The 21478-nt window shown below is 34.7% G+C and overlaps 1 protein-coding gene across 3 annotated transcripts in view; it reads right to left on the bottom strand.

Annotated features, from left to right (window-relative positions):
- Positions 1 to 21478, bottom strand: part of Galnt13 (polypeptide N-acetylgalactosaminyltransferase 13) — a 635093-nt gene that overhangs the window by 188141 nt on the left and 425474 nt on the right. For all 3 annotated transcript variants that reach the window (XM_027420412.2, XM_035446586.1, XM_027420413.2), the window contains one exon: positions 11832 to 12012. In XM_027420412.2, coding sequence (XP_027276213.1) covers positions 11832 to 12012 — 181 coding nt within the window. The remainder of the gene's footprint in view (positions 1 to 11831; positions 12013 to 21478) is intronic.

Below are 21478 nucleotides of genomic sequence, written 5' to 3' on the forward strand. Positions count from 1 at the left end.
ATCTGTTTAAACTTTTATGTACTCTTAATTTAAGTTCTCCTATTTTCTATAATTCACCAAAGTTTTCACATTTAATCTCAATTATAAATAATTAAAATAAGATGTGTTATTTCAACTGAGTTATCACTTTTCAGTCTAGCCCACTGGAACTTAAAACTTAAATCAATGTTTAGAGGAGATGGCTGTATTTAGTCTTCATTATGAACTTAATTGGCATTATAACCATTTAATGAATTTTAATTTACTATTCCATGGGCTTATACTATTATAGATATGTGGTGATAGAAAGAAGAGAGATATGTTATATAAACACACATATATGAATATATATATATATATGTATATATATATATATATATATATTATATATATATATATACATGGAAAAAGGTAGAGAGACAGAGGCAGATAAGACGGAAGGAGATTGAAGGATCATGTGTAAGCATGAGGTGACTCATTGAGTAGCTGAACCCTCTAATTTGGTGTACCTCTTCTTTGCAGGCTGTTTCTTTAATGATTTCCAATCAACTTTCAGCGTACACATTTTATTGTTAAGTCAGTACAGTTACAAGGTCATCAGTTGCCCCTTCTTTCCAAGTGTTTGCTGTGGACTAAATTGATTTGTAGCATGCACTAGGTTTCAAAAAGTGTTTGAAAAATTGAAATACTCATGGAGATATTTGAAGATATTTCAAGGTGTCACAAATCTTAAACTTAGATCATTACTATTCCATTGACAACTTGGCTTTTATTTTCTAAAAGTCAGGAATTTAACTACATAAATTAATAAACATATGCATGAAAATATATTTCCCAAAGGACAGTGACATAATTTTTACTCTAAAATGATACAAACTGTTTGTAAACTCTTTAGGCAGCATTTTAATAAAGGGCCTTTTAAGGAGGTATCAAGAAAGCCATTAAATCAGAGAAGCTATGTGCACACCAACTACCAAAAGCCTAAAGTACTTAGAATTTTCTCCTGAAAATTAGGTGGAACAAAGGTCTTCCTGAGTGAGAGACAACAACTCCTCCACAAAAAAAATGGCTGCCACATTTATCAGCCCATCGGTTTCTCACTAAGAATACTCACTTCAGTGGATAGAGTTCTGGGTATCACATGAGGAAAATAATCATGTAACAGTGCTCAAATCTAGACTCTGTTTTTAGTAAAAGCAGGTCGGGTATTCTTAGTTATTATCCCCAGAAAACATTTGGAAACTCAGACTGTTTCTAGCAAGCACAGACATAGAGTCAGGACTTCTCTGTTTCCACGGTTGAAAAGTTTATTAAAATTTATAAAATTTATCATGTTGAATGGAACATTATTGTCTTTCCATTTTAGTACTGTGGCTGTCAGAGTAAGTATGTTTATAACCATTGATGTATGTTTTTATGATAACAAGATTTTAGAAACAGAAATTGTGACAGTAGTTCACACTCCACCTCTCACTCAACTCTCACAAGATCTCCCGAGGAGGCAAATACATTCTCTGGCTTATTTCCAAAGAGGAATCTCATTTAATTGTAACTGTATACATTATAATTCTAGAAGGCTTATCTGTGTGAAATGTAACAATTATTTTCTTATAGTTTATTTTCTGAATCTCCTCATATACACAAAGTCTTCTATACAATGTTTTCTTTTAGTAAAACCTTTTTCTCTCAAGTCTTCTTTCCAAATTAAATCTTTATTTCTTTTTTGATTTAAATTAAAAACAATCTTATTTTACATGCCAATCCCAGTTCCCTCTCCCTCCAATCCTCCCATGCCACCCACCAACCTCCGCATCCCACCGCCAATCCACTCCCCTGGGAGGGTGAGACCTCCCATCGGGGGGATCATCAAAGTATGCCACATCATTTGGGGCAGGGCCTAGGCGCTCAGCCATGTATCTAGGCTGAGAGATAGTATCCCTTCATAGGAAATGGGCTCCCAAAGCCCATTTGCTCTAGGGATAAATAGTGGTTCCACAGCCAGAGGCCACATAGACTGCCCAGGCCTCCCAAATGACACCCACGTTCACGGGGCCTGGTTCAAACCTATGCTGGTTCACCAGCTATCAGACTGGTGTCTGTGTGCTCCCACCTGCTCTGGTCAACTGTTTCTGTGGGTTTCCCCAGCATGGTCTTGACACCTTTGCTCATCACTCCTCCCTCTTTACAACTGGATTCCTGGAGTTCGGCTCAGTGCTTGACTGTGAATGTGTGTTTCTGCTTCCATTAACTACTGGGTGAAGGCTCTAGGATAGCATTTAACATAGTCATCAATCTCATTATAGAGGAATCTCATTTAAGGTAGCCTCTCCACTATTGCTTAGATTGTTGGGGCTGTTCTTGTGGATCCTGGGACATTTCCCTATGCTTTGTTTATATGACACTGCTCAAAGGTTGGTTATATATGGTTACATTTCATCTTGACTTTTTCTTTTCTTTAATTGAAACATTATTGAAGTACTTGAGATTTGTGTTTTCTTGATTTCAATATGAGATTTTTTTAAAAAAAACATATGCTTATTAAATATACTATAGTATATTTAATATTTTATGTTATTAAGTCATACAAAATCCTTGGTTTTTCAGTTTTAAAAATTATTAGTGCTTTATTAGTAGAACTGTTACACCAAGAAGGCATAGACTATATAAAATGTTAAAAAAGTAAAAGGATGGCATGATAGACAACTTAATAGTGAAAATTCTTCCTCTTCTTCCTCCTTTCAGGTAAGTTCTCACTCTGTAGCTCAAACTGGCCTTGAACTCACCATGTAACTAACTCACATGCTGGGTAATATATGTGTGTTACAGAATCTGGCTGTGGAGAGGGGAGGTATAAAAAATAGTTTTCATTAATGACAACAGATTTCCTTCCTTTTTAATATAACATCCACAAATTTCATTTATTTGACACAATTTGTTTTATTTGCACAGACTGTGTTAATAAATAAATTTGTATCCAGGACAACTAATATTGGGTAATTTCTTGAGAGCTTAGAAAAAAGAAGTCTGTGTTCTAATCCATCTGGATACTAATGACTTCATGTAAGTGACTGCTGCCACATGTCAGTGATCCACTATTTTCTGTTAAGAATTAGAATGAAAAGTTTAAAATAATTAATTATATAACTCACAGGCTGCTCGATTTTAGCTATGACAGAACTAAATAATAAAATGAGGACACTATGAAAAAACTGACAAGATGAAAGTAGTTATGATAAAGCCTCTCTGCATGCACTGAGGCCATATTTGATTCATATTTAATCTTCTTACATCAAATAAAACGTTCAGCCATTTCCTCACCAAAAAAAAAGGACAAAGAAAAATCATGCATCTTATAGAAGTGCTTTGGATCATTTGCACAAACTCAAAAATTTTTAAATTTCTATCTGGACTGGTTCAACAAGTCTTAGAGATTAGAAAATTAATCACAACCTCCTCAAATTCAATTATGGTTAAACTTGCTTATTAGTAGGTAATTTTATTGTCTGAATGTAGAAGGTAGTTACTGTTATGTGAATCAATACACACTAGAACTTAAATCATACTCCCTTGAGAAATACTTGAAAACTACTTAGATTTGGTAATAAGATTATTCTGTGAGGCTAAATATCTAACCTGATTGTTGTATTAATTTTCTTCACATACAGGTTTCTATGATTTCTAACAAATATGATTTATTCTAATTTTTGATTAGTGTTACAGACCATGAGTGAATTCAAGACAGTTATAATTAATATAGTGGGAAATAATATAATCACTTTAGTATGCTTAAAAGTATGACATTGCAGGAGATACTTTTATGAATGGAGTCATAAACATATTCATATGGAGAGTTGTGGCATTTTGAATAGGTATGGTCTCCATAGATTCATGTGCTTGCATGCTTAGAATATAAGGAGTAGCACTTTAGGAGTTCTGGCCTTGTTGGAGGAGGTGTGGACATTTTGGAAAGCATCTGCCACTGTGGAAGTGGGATTTGAGGTCTCATATATGTGGAAGTTATTCCCAATGTGACACCAGACTCCTGCTTTCTATGGATCGAAATGTAGAATACTCAGATTCTTCTCCAATATCTACCAGCATGCCACCTGCTATGATGATAAAGGACAAAATCTCTGAGAGTGAAGTCAGCCACAAATAAATAGTTTCTTTATAAGAGTTAGATTGGTCATGGTGTCTCTTCACCGACTAAGACAAAAGCTATCTGATTCTGCTCTTCTGTTATTTTATCTGAAGCATCACTGTTTTACTTTAAAAAAGAGTAGAATGTGCTCTTTATGAAAGTAATAGAGAATATTTTATGTATATAAAATATATAAGAATTAGGCCACACTATTAAAAAGTTATATATTGACCAAAGAAACAATGACTTCTAAAATAGTAACACTTTAAAATAGAAATGAATTACTCAAAAATACTATTCCTAACAGTTTTGGTATGTCTGAATATTTAAGAGAAAATAGTTTATAACATATAAGATTATTGCCAAGTTATGTAAATATCTACAGATTTATGAAATGACAAAATATATAAAAGTAAATGAATCAAGAATATTAGTTTTTAAAATTACAAAAGATTCCTTACAAGAAGAAATTCATACATCAGCAATAAAAGCATCTGAAGAAGTTGTTGGTTCCTTGAGAACAATGTAAGAGAAAGAATGAGACAGCTACTAAAAAAGGCTTATCTGCAAAAACCAGGAAAGGGAAATTTGGAGATTGATTTAATAAAGTTAGAGCACAAGAGATAGTTACAGGAACAATGTCACTAAATGCAGAAGAGTGAGTGGAAAGATAGTAAGAGCCAGAGGATCAGGGAGTTTACTGTGAGATTGTGTTTCCTAGTCAGAAAATCCTTTCCTATGTCAATGAGTTCAAGTGTATTTCCTACTTTCTCCTCTATCAAATTCAAGGTATCAAAAAACTCATATGGAGAAAATGTGTTATGTTTACACAATGGAGTACTACTCAGCGGAAAAACAAGCAAACAAAAAAAACCCAAAACAATGGAATCTTGAAATTCCCAGGCAAATGGATGGAACTAGAAGAAACCATCCTTAGTGAGGTAACCCAATCACAAAAAGATAAACATGGTATGTACTCACTCATTTTTGATTTTTAGACATATAGCAAAGGATCACTAGTCTACAATCCACACTGCCAGAGGAGCTAGGAAACAAAGAGGACCCCAAGAGAAGATTGCATAGTCCCTTGAAGAAGGGGATGGGGATAAGAACCTCTGATCAAATTGGAGCCCAGGGGTAGGGAGAGGAAGGAGAGTCTTCGTCCAGTTGCTGTTCTAAGCTGAAACAGACACCCACAGCTAAGCACTGAACCATACTACTGGAATTCATTTGCAGAGAGGAAGGAGGGATGAGCAAATGAACCAAGACAGGGCTGGAGAGACATGTAGAAAGAGTGGACATGACCTACTGATAGGATGGAGACACTAGTTTTATACGTGGGGAAACAGCATTGGACCAAACCAAGGCCTCTGAATGTGGGTACCAACTAGGAGGCCAAGACAGTCTATGGGAATTCTAACAGGGGAGCCAGCCTTTATCCCTAGAGCACAAATGGATTTTGGGAGCCCATTCCCTATGGAGGGATACTATTACAGCCCAGATACAGCAAGGAGGGCCTAGGCCCTCCCCCAAAACAATATGACATACTTTGAAGGTCCTTGGTGGAGGGCTTCACTATCCCTGTGGAGGAGTTGTATGGGAAACATGGGAGGATGGGAAGGCGAGGAAATGGGGAGGATGGATATGTAAATATGAGTAGTAATTAAAGAATTTAAATAAAATAAAAAAACTCATATGGAAAACTATGCAGCATTGTAGAAGCTTCATGTTATGTATAGATCTGTGTTTTCTGGACACAAAAAGGCAGTTGTACATGTGAATTAACAGTGGTTATAACAGCATGCACAAGACCTGGGCAAACTCAAACCAACTTGAATCTTAGAGAGGGGAGTTGCCTATGTAGTCCAATCTCACCAAAGGGCTATTGGTAATTACTGGCTGGTATAACAGAGGAAGTTGTTTTTCTATGAGTATAAGCCCTTGTAAATTAACCAGACCTCACTGAAAGATCACACATTCATGAATATACAGGCTGCCCAAATTGAACTCAGTGTGTGAAAAATCAAAAGTAAGACATAAAGATGAGTGAGTAGAGAAAGGGGATTGATCTTGGATGAGTTGGGTGAAGGGGTGAATATAATCATAAGACACTGCACAATAATTATCAATGAATCAATAAAAATATTTTTAAAATTCAAATATGCATAAATATCACCAAAAGAATTGAAAATTAAAACCAACCTAGTGCCACATACAATTAAATAATGCAACACTTTTGATGGAATATTCATCAACATGGAATGCAGGTCTCATGCATATTTCAAAATTTAACATTTTAAGGTACCATAAAAATTAATAAACATGTGCTGTCAAACTGGAACACAATAAAATGATTCATCATTTTCTCATCATCAAGTCATGAACAATCAGTGATGGATTAGTATTACTGCTGTGGAAAGTATTTATTAAATAATAAAAAGGAAAATTCACAGGAGTTACTTTCCTTTCAGAAATGTTATAGTCAGTACTAATTTTAGTCAACCAATAAAGACTATTCTAAGACTTTAAAATATTTTCATGCTGTATATTTGGCTGAATATGTCAAACCTGTTGTTATAAAAAATATTTTTTTCATGAATTCCCAAAGAAAATATTTTCTATACACAAAAGTCTATCACATATTGTATCTCAGCAACAAAAAACATTACTATGCTAAAATTATTTGTATTTTCTATACACAGACCTAACAGGAATGAATGTAGATCTGAAAATTCAGCAGTGGCCTGGTGATCCTGTTCAAATAGGTTGCCTTCCTAAAACTGGTAAGCTGATTAGTTTTCCCTCCTTCTCCCTCCCTCTCTCCCTTCCTCCCTCCCTCTCTCTCTCTCTCTCTCTCTCTCTCTCTCTCTCTCTCTCTCTGTCTCTGTCTGTCTGTCTCTCTCTCTGTCTCTCTCTCTCTCTCTGTGTGTGTGTGTGTGTGTGTGTGTGTGTGTGTGTGTGTGTGTGTGTGTGTGTGTGTGTGTGTGTGTGTGTGTGTGTGTGTGTGTTATCTTTCAAAGAGATTTTCCAGGATTCAGAGCTTATCTTACCTGGAATACAAATCAGATGTTGTTTCATAAACATAAAATCCTTTAGAGGTATGTTTCTACATACTTCCTACTTAATTTCCCCTTTTTTTCTATTCAAAGCAAGATCACAAACTGTCCACTGAGAAAAGGAGTAACATCCAGAGAGCTGCCTCTAGCCTGCTGGCATCCAGCTAGAAATCCACCACCCCCAAGAAAGAAAATCAATATTAATAGAACAGCAATTGTTTCAAATTCATGGTTTTATGAGTACACTCAATTTTCAAGTTCCTAAAAACCTTTGCTCGTGACCAACAGGAAGAGAAAGAGCACCTGCATTTACAAGGCGTATTCTGTGAAGAGTGGTTTCTCTTTACATCACTTCATTTAAAAGGATTTGCTGGGGCAATTGGATTGGCTCTATCTGAAACAGCCCAATTATAGTAAAAACTGCCTCAGGCCTTAAGGGACTATGGGCTTTAAAATCCATGATGCTAGACAGAGTATTGGCATCCTTAAGAAGACAGCCAGAAAGCAAACTAAACAAGTACTAGAAATCTATTCTTAACAGCACTGCCAAGTGGTCTTGCTCCTCATTTACACTCCAGGTACAGATGGAATTAGAAACTCATGCTTTCATAGTAGCCAAATGGTGAATGGTGAATGGGTGAGGACAAATACAATCAGGACATAAAATAATCAGCAAAGTAATTAGATAAAAGTAAATTGCATGTGTAGCTCTTCACATATTCCCATCAAACATTAAACAAATCAAAACTCAGAAAAAAAAAAAAAACAGAAATTGACAGATGTAAAACTACCTTTATTTTATATATTTAGGAAATTTATATTATTCTGTTTTGTGTCTTTCTTATTCATGAAGTTAATCCTAGTGAGGAGGGTTGCATTACTTCTATAATTATGTAAATGTTGTAAAGACTGGCCACACATAAAGCCCCAGGCATTTCTTTCTAGGCATATGAAGAATGCCTTCACCTTTTATTTTTTCTATGGTTGCTTAGTGGGGTTCTGGACAATAAAGGACTGCCAGGCCTTAGGATGTGATTCCTTGGTCCTATAGGTAATTCAACAGAAAACAAAACTAGGTGGCTCCCATCTAAATGGAAGTTTTATTTGTTAATTCTTTAAATTCCCAAATGAATATTTTTGTGTTCTACAAAGTTAGAGGAGATTTTCTAGATACTAGGAATATCTATTTCTAAAGAACTTTAGACAGAGGTAAGTAATTAAAGCTAATAGTAGGTGCTAATGATGTGTTTTCCATGGTGTCAATATTAATTTAATTTTCACTGCTGTAAGAAAATATCCTATTCAGAAAATACCTTACGGTAGAAAGGTGGCTTATATATCTAGGTTATAGTTCATCGCAAGAGAGAAGTCATAGTAGTAGGATCTCAAAGCAGCTAGTCATTCCACACTCACTTTCAAGAGCATTCAGGTCTGTTTCCTTGTTTTCTCCTCTATTATACAAGACCCCATGCCTTGTTGTTCGTGTTTCCCACAGTGGGCTGTATCTTTCTTCATCAAATTATACATACATATATATCTTTGTGTTCATTACGGTCAATTATACATTTTTATTCATGCATATAAAAGCCTGTATTTCCCTTTTACAAATTCACTATCGACAAAGGACACACAGAGACAGAAACTCTTCACTCAGAAAATAATGAATGCTTTTGTGGTTTTGACTTTTAAACTGCAGAATCCATCAGAATTTATAGTATACTTAAATAATGCATAAAATATTAATTATAAAATGACAGACTCTTAGCTCCCTGAATATTTTTTACTACTATGATTGAGTGAGATATATAACTTGATAAAGCTTATCTTTGTTTAGAGGCATCTAGATGTAGCTTCTGACCTACTTAAAGTCTCCCTTTTTGTATTGAAAAGTTATAATTTCATATCTTTAGTTTCTACCTTTAGATCTACCTTTGCAGGCAGATTTCCTGATTTCCATGGTGAAATCTTGCTTCTGCAAGAAAAGCTTGTCTGAAGGTCAGAGAATGGAGCTTGCCACTAGCTAACCATAGAAGTCTGGAGGTCTGAACAGACAGAGAGGAAGGAGATAACTGGGCAGAGATGACATATAATCTGGCAGACACAGAAACCCACTCTCTGCTGAGATGCTTAGATAAGGTGTGGCTGTGGCTTGCTCATTCTCTCTGATCTCTCAGCATTTTTCTCAATATCTAACTCCATGTTTTTTATTATTTATACCAATTAAGAAGTCCATTTACATATTTCCTTAGTAGAGTTTCAACCCACCAATGGCCCCTAAAAATCTTAAGTATTTTAAATCCATTCCTGGTATTGTGTTTTGTTTTTGTTTTTTGTTTTTTTTTTTCACTTGCAAAGGCACAAGTCTGTAAGTAGGAATAGGAAAGAAAATTACAAGTGCTTGTGAATGTGATGGAAAATGGGCACATTCCTGGTGATACAAGCAGCTCTGCCCTGCATTCCAAAGTCCTTAGTTCAGATAAAGACTGCATCATGTGAACTCTGAATCTAACCATTTCTGTGCAGTTTGAAAAATAGTTGTCATTCATCTACTTTTTCACTAAATTTAAAATTTTGTAAAATGTATAATACTGAGACTTTCAGATCAATCCCCTGCAAATGAGGAATTTTTAATGCTAAGCAATTTGATATGGAGGAAATTAGAATGCCTTAAAATGAACATGGAAGTTGTATCCCAACCATCTTTTCCTGCAGTGGGACACAGATAACCTATGTCCAAAGTTTATCTATAGGAGTTCAAAGTTTACCACATGCCAAAAATATAAGGACTGTCTCTGGTTCCTTGCCTAACCTTTCATTAACTAAACTCATACTACAAGAGCAGCATCCATGATAACAACAGTAACAAGCTTCTAGTGCTTGTGCTTGTGACAAACAGACTTTTACATATGTTCTTTGTTGTTCCAGTTCATTTTAACTTCTTGAAAAGTCACACACTGCCCTCAGTCTCCAATCCCCCAGTTTTCTATGGAAAAGGGTATGGAGGTTTTCAAATCATATGAGCTTACTGAAGGCTTATGATCCAGTGATTATCCTCTGTGACTTTCAACCCTTTGAACATTAATGAATTTGTATGCCTTTTCTTCTTGTCAGTTCATTTCAGGAAACCTTCAGAGACTGGAAAGGAAAGGTCTCTTAGCCTACCCTAGCATTGCTTTCCACCATTATTTCCACTGAGGATTAATCATGGTATGTGTTTCAGTGATCCCTAATCACTCACGTTGTTAATACAACCTTCATGTAATTCCCCAAAATACATTTCTTTCTTTCATTAGCTCTTTATTTATATTGTAACTTAAATGTCTCTAGAAGTAATGATTTCCATTCAACAAAATAATATGGAAAGGTTATATAAATGTCACTGCTTTCTTGCAGATTTTACATGTTCTGTTGAACTTGGTGAACATCTGGGCAGAATTTATACTATAAAAGGAAATACTTCTAGTTACAAAATAGTGTTCCTTGAAATAGCATTTTGACTTGACACAGAAAGTGCATGAAAAAGTGTGAAAAGGTCCTTCTAATCACAGATTCACATATACAATGCCTCCATTTTTCTTTCTGATCCTTAATTCTAGATCACAAGAAGGGACATACTGACTTTTCTGTTTTTCATACTTGTTTATTATAAAATCAGTTACTGGTATTATATACAGCTTCATAAATCAGTGCATTCCATTTAGAATGCAAGCTCTTTTAATCTGTATAAAAGATTATATTGCAGAAAAGAGTTTGAATGTGTAAATTCCTTTGTTCTTAAGGGTTACAAAAGGTGGCTGAGTACCCGGAAGCCATGTAGAAAAATCCAAGAAAGAACACTCAAATTGTTTTGTTAATATAGTAAAAATACTTCTAATTTTATTTTGATATTCAGGTCTATATTTTGACATCTTAAAGAAAATCATTATGTTTAACTTGCATCATTAATTAATTAATTATAAGTCAGCTTAGCCTTGTATTGCTGGTCCTTATGCTTCAATTTTCTGTTATTTCATTCTCATTTTAGTGCATCAATATTCAGTATTTTTAGAAATAAGTAATATAACTGCTAGAAAAACAATAAAAAATTAAAATGAAATCGTTAAAAAACACACAATATCCTACCATTCCTGGAATTGAATTATTACACAATTCCTTATTACAAAAATATTCTTTCACATAAGTGATATTTGAATGCTGAGAAATTTTAGAAAGATATTACCCATTCCCACCACCCAGCTGCAGTCTCCATTTACTTTTAGATATATACAACTAAGTCCATGCAACTAAAGAAGGAAGCATTTTCTCATTAGTACTGTTTTATTGCTTCTTTACTTAAATTTATTGACCATTTACTAAATCATCCTGTTTAAATACAAGTTAAAATTTTTCCTGGTATGTACTAAAGTAAATTTGAATATCTGTAAGAACATCATTCTTCACTTGGATAGAGAATAAAAAATAAATGGGAGAGATTTTTAAAACATCTTTAAGATTTTCTCCTCATTTTTGGTCAAAATTACTTTATCAAAATACTTTCTCATACAAATTTTTTTTTAATTTTAGCTTTTGGGTTAATAAGAAAAATGAATCAGGTACTCAGCATGTTTAAATTTTTACTTTTCTTTTAGAGGAAGGGAAGTTTCAGCATTGCATACCTGGAGATATGATATAGAAGAAATCTTTAAATTCATCCATCCAAACTTCTGCCAGTCTTCTGTTGTTCTTATTAATGACATGGCCAGTGCCACCAGGGAATGTATATGGAGTTGCCTTTCGAAAAACATGACCGACGTGAGAGCAAGTCACAATCTCTAAAGAGCCTCCACATTGCCAGATCTAGGGAGAAGAACAATCCTGTGTAAGAGCTAATTGGAATTACACAATGAGAATTCATAGCATGACCAAAGTTTAGGCCATACCTGACAGATGTTACACATTTCAACAAAGTATTATAGGACACAGAATTTTGAGGTAGGCTATTCTCTTTTTATAAATGAATATAGTCTCTTTAAATATTTGTACCCTGGGATCTTAGAGCTAAGATGTAACTCTTTTTTATGTCCTTTTATTAGGTAATCCAAGTTATAGTGTCCAGTGGTTATCCAATTTTTGTTTACTAGATCATTTAGTATCCAGAATCTCTCATTGTGCATTGATGCAAACATGCAATGTCAAAAATCTAAATTTTGTTTGAAGAAAACTCTCAATATGTTCTTTTCATCTGGGATTGTAAATTCTTATCTAGTCCTAGCCTCCAATTTTTTTTAAATTAATCTTACACAGTTGGATGTCATTATTCTTACTAACATTCTGGGATTCTTTTACTTCTGCTAACCATGTACATATCCTTCAAAATTGTTTTTTTTTTTTCTTTCTAGGACATTCTTTGGAAAGACTGAATATTGGTTTACTTTTACACTGTAAATATTATTTCAATATAGAACTAACAATATTGTATTGAAACACTTATTTATTCAAGAAAAATATTTTTAAGGAAGTATTCTTTGAAACCAGGAAATCTTGGAAAATGCACCTTGGATTTCTTGATATTCTCAGATCTACTTTGCAGTTGAAGGCAGGTATTATGGAATGTTGTCACAAGTATTTATTTCAATAAAATTTCATTGTATAGTCAAAGTCTTTACTGGTATCTTGGGCCTTGATATTGGTGTGTATGGTGGCCCCCATGTCAATAAGTTCTGCATTTGTGTCTTCAACCAATAATGGATTGAAAATACTGAGAAATGCTGTTTTTATTAAATATACACAGGCTTTTCTCTTGTCAAAATAACCAATAGGACTTGTAAGATAGCTCATGGAGAAAAAGCACTCTCTCTGTATCCTAACAACCTGAATTCAACCCCCAGAAGCTGAGTGGTAGAAAAGAGAACTGATAAAAGTAAGTTGTCTTTTGCCATCCACAAATAAATGTATCATAAATGAACACATAAACAAAAATAATAACATAAGAAATACAAAATAATAACTATTACATTTGAATTGTATTAAAATATACAATCCTCAGAGGTTTGGAAGTACAGAGAAACGTATGACAAGATCAGATGTAAGTTTTTTTACTTTTGTATAATGGACTTGCACAGTCACTGTCATTGGTTCACTGTGACAGGACTGGGAACTAATTGATCCCCATCCCCATATGTATGGAAGACTGCCTGTGTGAACAGGATCATACTAGTGGAAGAGATGAGAAAAGCAGAATAGTGGGCTTCTTTATCCCTCTCAAAAAAAGGAGCAGATTTTCCTAAAGTATTTCAGAACCACAAGACTCCTCCACCCTTGGAGCATAAAACCTACAACTCTCCTTGCAATTGCATAAACCTTTCCATTCTTCCTTCATTTAAATGAAGGTAGTTGATCTTTCTCCCCACAATGGTAAATCAAGGTTTACAGATAGGTCTAGGCACATCCCTTGTATAGTATAAATATATCTGATTTCATCACCCCCTTGTTGTTCTCTTGATACCATGACTTCACCCTACAAATTACACACTCTGACTTCAGAGTGCACATCTTAAACATCCAAAGCCAATGAACAATCTATAAAACATGAAGAAATCATAAATTGATTTATATTCATATCCAGCATATATCATTTACACATATGTAAAATAGCAAAAACTAAATTTTATAGACATGTCACATCTTTTTGCAATTTCTACTCATTGGGAAATAATGCTCATTTATGTATCTTCCTTGAAATATGAATGGTAGAAACCACAAATGTTTGTTTAGATGAGTTATATAGTAGACTCCATTTTTGGAATCACCTTTCCTATGTGCTACCTCACAGTTTTCCCTTCTCTTAAACTACCATTTAAATGTTGATCTCCATTTCTCTTCAAAGCCTCAACGTTGGTCTCACAGATGTGATCTAAATGCTGACAACTTCAACTCTTATATCTCAACATAGACTTTCCCAATGGGACATGGATATAGCAAAATATTACTGAACACATTTTTTATTTCCCTCTGAGATAACCAAATATGGTACTCCATAGTTGATTTTTTGAGTCAACCCTTCCCTACCACTGTGATCTTATTGTCCCAGGAATTTACAAACTGTTAGGAAATAGTTCCACCAATCTCCCATATGGCTTGTCAAATTAAACAAGAAACAAAGTAAAATCAATTGATTTTCATATCTGATTTCTCTTTGTCTTTTTAGAAAAACATATTTATTCCATTAATCAACCTTGATGTTATTGTCTGTAAAATAATTTATAGAATATTCATTTGCTTAGGATGCTACTACAAAATACCAGATCCTGCCTGACTTGATAATGACTTCAAGAACAAAAATGCAGTTTTAGTGTCTAAGAAGTTGGGACACCTATCATCATGCTACTAGAATGATCATTTTTTGGTGAAAACATTCTTCCTGGATCATAAATGATCACCTAATTGCTGTCTGTAGACTCATACAGAGAAAGCTATATTGTCATTTCCTCTTCTCACAATCTCCCCAGTTCTTTTGATCAAGGCTCCACCTTTTGAAATAATTTTCAACTGCTTAGAGATTCATTCTCCAGGTACATTCATATGGGAAATCTGCCATTCAAAATATGATGTTGGTAGAATGTGATTCAAATTATGACAACACATTTCTGTTCTCAAGGTCACCATCCCTGATAAAGTTTGATTCACTTGTTATTCACTTTCTTCATCAATGATTGGTCTCTAAAAATTTATACTTTTCTAAGAAATCAGAAATGTTGTTAAAATTTTAGTTATTTGACTTTGCATCATTGCTTAAATCTGTCAAAGGTTTGTCATTGAACTGAAAATACAAAAAATTATTTCACAGTTTCTCTAGTTTGATACATAATTCTTTCCTTCTATAAATAATCTGCTATTTTCTAGAATCATATTACACATCAAAGCCCCCTTGCATACTTACTCCATACTTTTGTAATTCTGTCATGACTCTTTTCCATTAGATGAGATACCTCTTTCTCATTCTTATCCCAGTTAAAGTATTGTCTCACAGGAGCCATTTCTACTGGCTTGAGAGATACTTTATCAATGCTTGTACAACTCTTGAAGAGATCCAAGTGCCTTTTCACCCATGAAGTAAAGTCCCCAAAACCATATTGGATATGGTTTTGGATATCATGGATAACATGCCTTCATGGTGTGTGCACAAAATCTCCACACAGACACTCACACAGACACATAGCTTAAAAAGAAAATCTTCAAAAGATTTTCAAGAAAGGTATCCCTACATTGCTTCTTTTCTTGCCCAGGATGTAGACTATAGAAAAGCAAAGATGCTGGTATTTTTTGTAGCCCTCAGAGCCAAATACAGAATTATGTACATCACAAAGCACCAAGATAATTAGTATTTTGCAAATGAACAATTTAAAATTTAACTATCAAGGTTAATATGAAGAAAAAAACACTGCTGGAAAAATGAGGAGATAAGCACATTTGGGATATTTATTAAGTTACATATTGTGAAGTAATTTTAAAATACAGATTAAGACTTTGTCAAATGTGAGTTGTTTCATGGTTCTTGGAAACTGAGGAAGTTATTCAGAGGGTTCCATATAGCACAAAGAAAAATAAAAAAAATTCACAGTTCATGGTGAACAAGGCTGTTGGATGACAGATACTATAGCAACATCACACGTGGTACTGTAATATTATGTGGACTCTCACAGTAATCTCTCATTCCCTAAAGAAATATGATTTACCAAAATACTCAGCATTGACACTATAACCAGGTTTTTCTTAAAAGTTACAGGAATTTAGAAAAGTACCACATGGAATTTAAGGTGTTTTCATTATTATAAGGATATTATATACTCTTATTATAGGGAGTTCCATATTAATGGTAAGAAGGGTTTTTCTTTTTTTCTGGTGAATAGATTAAAAAAGAAAGGGTCTTCAGTGTAAAAAGTAGAAACTAGCATTTCCCTAGAAGATAGAATCCTATGAATAGCAAATAGGCTAGCTATTCCAAGTACAGCTATTTGAACAGAGACAAATGTGCTTAAAATATTCTTGGAAAATCATCAAGCATGCAATGAAAGCTCATTTCTAGTGTAATAAAAATTGTATCTAATCTAAAGAATCTTAGATTGGGCTTGGTTTGATGGTTTAGCAGAATTGTCAAGTCAAAACATGAAGTAACTGAAAGTGCTGGTAGCTTCAACTCCTTTCTGGGCCTTATGTTCAGAATATGGCACAAGAAAAAGTGAGCTATAGACTAGCAATATAGTTCACCAGCAAGTATTTGCACAAGTAAGAAAGACAGATGGTGGTTGTCTGCTGTGACAGAGACTAAGACCATCTTCTGCGCACAACTCTTGGAGTCAGAGAGATTGTCCAAAGCAAAGCAGGTTTTAGAAAATGGTGAAAATGATCACTGAAGATGACCACTACTAAGAGCAGGAAGATCTGTACAGAGCCAATCACAGACAATCAAAAACTAACATATTATACATGATCTATCATTTCTCCACTCCATTCTTTTATCTGATCTGGAAGGAGAGAGAGCAAATATACATGCAAATGTCTTCTGTCAGCATGGGCCCATGAGCAAGAGACACACATGTCAGCTATTATTGTGTACATAACAAGGCCTTTACAAGAACAGAGGGATTTTTAATAATTGAAAACCACCAGAAAACCCTAGAATTTATCCTAAATGACAAGCATTAGCCCTGCAAACTGCTATCTTTCAAAACATAAAAACAAGGTTGGAGACAAAATAAAGTATTATAAATACATAGTAAGTATACACCAGAGCAATTCAGATTGTACAGTGAGGCCTTCCTCAAGCAGTGATTGGTACCTGTCCTCAGACCTCTCTCTCTTTACTTTTGTATTGAAAAGGTGCATTAACACTGGGGTTATCTGCAAAGTCCACGGGTATCTACATCCATTCTGTCAATTCCTGGAACTCTCTCAGCTTGTGGTCTTATAGGTTCTATGACAGTAATAGGGCTCAGGACATAGAACCCCAAATATGTGAACTTGACATTTGAAAAAAACTGTTGAAACCAAAAGGTAACTCTGAGCCCTCCACACCTCTCTCATCTGACCCATGGGTAATAAAAACTCTTCTGACCTGCATAACCTGAAAATCAGCCATTTAACTCTCATGCTGTCTCAGCTCATGCTTGGGAACTAGATGAATCTGATCAGACAAACCAACTAAATCATTTTACAATCATCTATCTATTACATTAGTATGTAGGTAACTAGCCCAGAACCAGGGTTGTATGTTGGTCTACCCCAACATCCACCCCATCTGTGATCTACTGGAGCATGGGTGTGGGAGAAGGGAAAAGTGAGGGTCAGGCCTGTGATACAGGATCTCCACAACAGGACGTCCAGAAAGAGTCCCAATAGAGCCCAGCAGAGACCAGGGGCCTTGAATCAGATCAATAATTCCTTGCAATGAATACCTGCCTATAAAATATATGGACAAAAGTGTTTACTGTGTGACTCACTGTGCCACACTGCAGATTCTATGACAAGATTTTCTTTTACTCCTCCCCCTTTTTTTCTCCTAAATTATATTTTGCTTTATTCTTGGAGGGATGGAGGTAGGTGTGAAAGAGAGGCATGATGGGAAAGACACAAAGAATAATTAAATAACAAGAAAGTAAAAATAAAAGCATGTGGATAAATCTTACAAGCTGTATAGAGTGTATATACCCTAGTGATTACTGTGCAAGGTTTTTAGTAAATATTTTGAAAGAAAGGCTATAAAATTGTGAAGAAAGACAGGAATAATAAGACCTCAAAAACGGCCATGCACACCAGGTGTGGGCACCTCCCTCTTGCAATCACAGGACTCTGGGGATTATGGCAAAGGAACATGAGTCAACACCAAAGCATGCACTAGAAAACAAACAGAATTTTCATTTATTGACAAGTTCCTTTGCAGTCCAACTTTCTCTAAACCTTTCTGTATAACTGAGCAAGACTTTTAAATTTGGATTATCCTGTATCTTCCTCCCAAATGCTAGTTTTAGAGGCCTGCCGTGCCACGCCTGGTTTAGACAATGCTAGAGCTTGAACCAAGAACATACACAGTAGGCAATCACTATCAATTGATCTGCAATCATAACATAAACAGAAATAATCTATCATCACTTCCACTATCTTTGTATATTTCTACAACTTTGGAAGTTCCCATGCCCTTAACTTCTCCACTAGAACAAAATTGTGATCACAGAAACTACTTGAAGAGTCTGTTGCTTAATTTAGGAACAAGTGAAATGATGGCTTGTCTAGCATTTAATTTTGTTGTTGATGTTGGTGATTCTTGTCTTTTGAAAGAAAATGCATTAAAATCTTGAATTTTATATTTCTTTAAAAATTAGAATATCAGTGTCTGAACAGTTTAGGTACACAGTGATGAGTTTAAAAGCATAGTCAATTATTTTTCAAATAGAATATAACATTCTGAAGTTATTTTTACAAGAGTTGAACAAATAGGATAAGCTGAATAAAACATTTGTGTCTTCCACATGAATGGGTAATGCCCAGATTTCATTGTATCATCAAGAAAATATGATTGTTGTTTTGAAGCTTTCAACAGATTAATATTTATGTATTTTATCTCTGTCAACCAAATTTGACTGGTTATAAAATACAGTCTTTGACTCACAGAAAATTAAAGGTAGTAACTGTGTTTATTTCCAGATTTTTTTTTATAAACTTCCTTTGAAGATTCAGAGTAGTTAATCAAAATGTAAAATGTCCATTGCTCATTCAATTGTCTACTTGATTTTCTCCCCACTGCCAAGAGAAAATTAACTAACTCACTTTATCCTTTTCATGTGTTTTGGCACCTACAGCAGTGACATTCTAATTAAGGATCATACAATTCAGAAACAGCTGTTTGTGGTGGCTTGTGATTATAATATCATAGCTCCAGAAGGCTATGGAGACCCCGGAAAGTTCAAGCCTAGCCTGGGCTACATACTTATTCCCAGGCTAGTCTATGCAAAAGTATAAGACCTTGTCTAAAGTAAATAAATAAATAATAAAGATAACTGTCATAATCCCACATCTGTAAATTTACTTCAAGAGAAATTGTTCCAATTTAAAGTTGTACCAGGCTGATACAGGCAGCTAACTGCTTTATTCTGAATTCCACCTTCTTCCCTGCCTGCCTCCATCTATGCACTGAACCATAGTCTATGACATCCTCAATAATAAAAAAAATAAATGGTATACAATGGAGGACATGCAGATCAGTTATTATGAGAGAGTCTTTAGATGAGGAGATTGGATTCCTGCTCAGAACCCTTACCAACTGAGTGACCTCACTTGTTTTCTTTCTAGGCTTTAGGTTGTAGGTAATAAAAAAGATGGGGAAGATGTACCCAAGAGGGCTGTTGTGATGATTAAGGCAAACTAGGGCATGTAAATATACTTAGACTTTTTAGGGAAAATGAATTTGAACACAGTAGACTGGAGAGATACATTAAGGAGTCCTTGCAATAATCTAGGGGCAAGATGCTAATGTCCTAGGGTGATGATAATGAAACAGAGAGGTGTATAATAGCCTGACACAATTTGGGGAATTAAATTATGAATTAATGCAAGTGTTTCTTGAACCATTATGTCCTCTATTAGGCCTAGCTCACATGCTTGTTCCTATAAACAGTCTTGTTTATGCTGTTCTGTATTGGTCTGTTTTCACTAAAATATAACACTACCTATCTCTATATCATGCCACTCAGTTCTTTATTCTTATATTCTTATATAGTTAAATATTTATATTTATATTTGATTTTGGATGTTTTATTTATGCATACTTGTATGGGATGTGACTATGGATATATATATATATATATATATATTATATATATATATATATATCACATAGTCCACATAGAAGCATCATGTTGTTTTACTTTATAACCCTAATGCAATTTAGCTAGTGAAAAAAAAACTAAACTTAAAAAGATAAACTAGTAGTCTGTGGTATAAGAAAAATAAATTATAAATTTAATTTAGGTTCACAGTATATACCAATTGATTAATATATTAAAAGGAATGCAGATAAATATGGAGAATTGCATCATACCAGCAAAATCATATCTATCATACAATGGAATGAGTATAGTTGTTGCTTTTATTGTCCTTACACAGATATAACTGCTGATACTGATAGTAGATGTTATAATACTTAATTCACTCACGATTTTGTATATTACACACACACACACACACAGAGAGAGAGAGAGAGAGAGTATGTACACAGAGAGAGAGAGAGAGACCAAGAGAGAGAGAGAGAGAGAGAGAGAGAGAGAGAGAGAGAGAGAACCAGTAGATGGATGGAAAACTCTTTGATTCTTATAATTATAACAAATTGTGCAAAAGCCTCCACTGGTAAAAACAAGATTCATGAAGCTACTATTCTTATTTGATAGTCATATGATCTTCAGTGGAATTTTGTTTCATTTTAGCATAAAACTTGGTAGCTTTTCTGTTTTATTGAATTTTTTCTCATACAATATTTTGATGATATTTTTCCTCCTCGCCAAAGCTTCCCAAATGCATCCAGTTTCCTTACACATCTGAATTCATATGCACTCTTCCACTCTTCCCTCTTCCTCTCAAAAATAGTACTAAACAAAAACAAAAGCAAAACTCAATGCAATCTCAATGAGGAGGAAGAAAAGAAAGACAGGCAGACAGAAAGGAAGGAGGGAAGGAAGGATCCAATCAAATCTAAGTAAAACAAAACACAGAGGGGGGGAGGGAGGGAGGGAGGGAGGGAGAGAGAGAGAGAGAGAGAGAGAGAGAGAGAGAGAGAGAGAGAGAGAGAGATTTGTTGTTTGATAGGCAACTACTACTAGGCATGGAGCCTGATAATTACTTTGACTGCTGGGTGCCATCTTTGCTTGTTTGTTCAGCTGTGTTACATTTTTACTTTGCAACAGTTGATTAATGTGATTTGTTAGTCACTAGAGCTGTAGTAACTTCTTTCTGTTGTTTTTTTTTTCTTTTTGAGACAAATTCTTGTTGTATAGGCCTAGCTGCCCAAACTCATGATCCCCTGTAGTAGATGTCAGAGCCTCCCAAGCCAGCCAACCTACTTACTTCACAAGTTCCATGCCAGTCACTGACCTTATCTCAAAACACAAAGTCAGACTCATAGATGACATAGCTGGGAATGAGTGTTAGCATCTTCCCTCCTTTAGAAGCTTGCATGGCACCTTCTGGTACCATGTAATCTAGTCCTTTGGCAGGAAGCATTAGGGCAGTTCTTGGTCAAGGAGCTGTGGTCCCTGTGTCTGAAGTACATGGTATC

Source organism: Cricetulus griseus, chromosome 6 (assembly GCF_003668045.3).
Source record: "Cricetulus griseus strain 17A/GY chromosome 6, alternate assembly CriGri-PICRH-1.0, whole genome shotgun sequence".
In the NCBI taxonomy this organism is placed as follows: domain Eukaryota; kingdom Metazoa; phylum Chordata; class Mammalia; order Rodentia; family Cricetidae; genus Cricetulus; species Cricetulus griseus.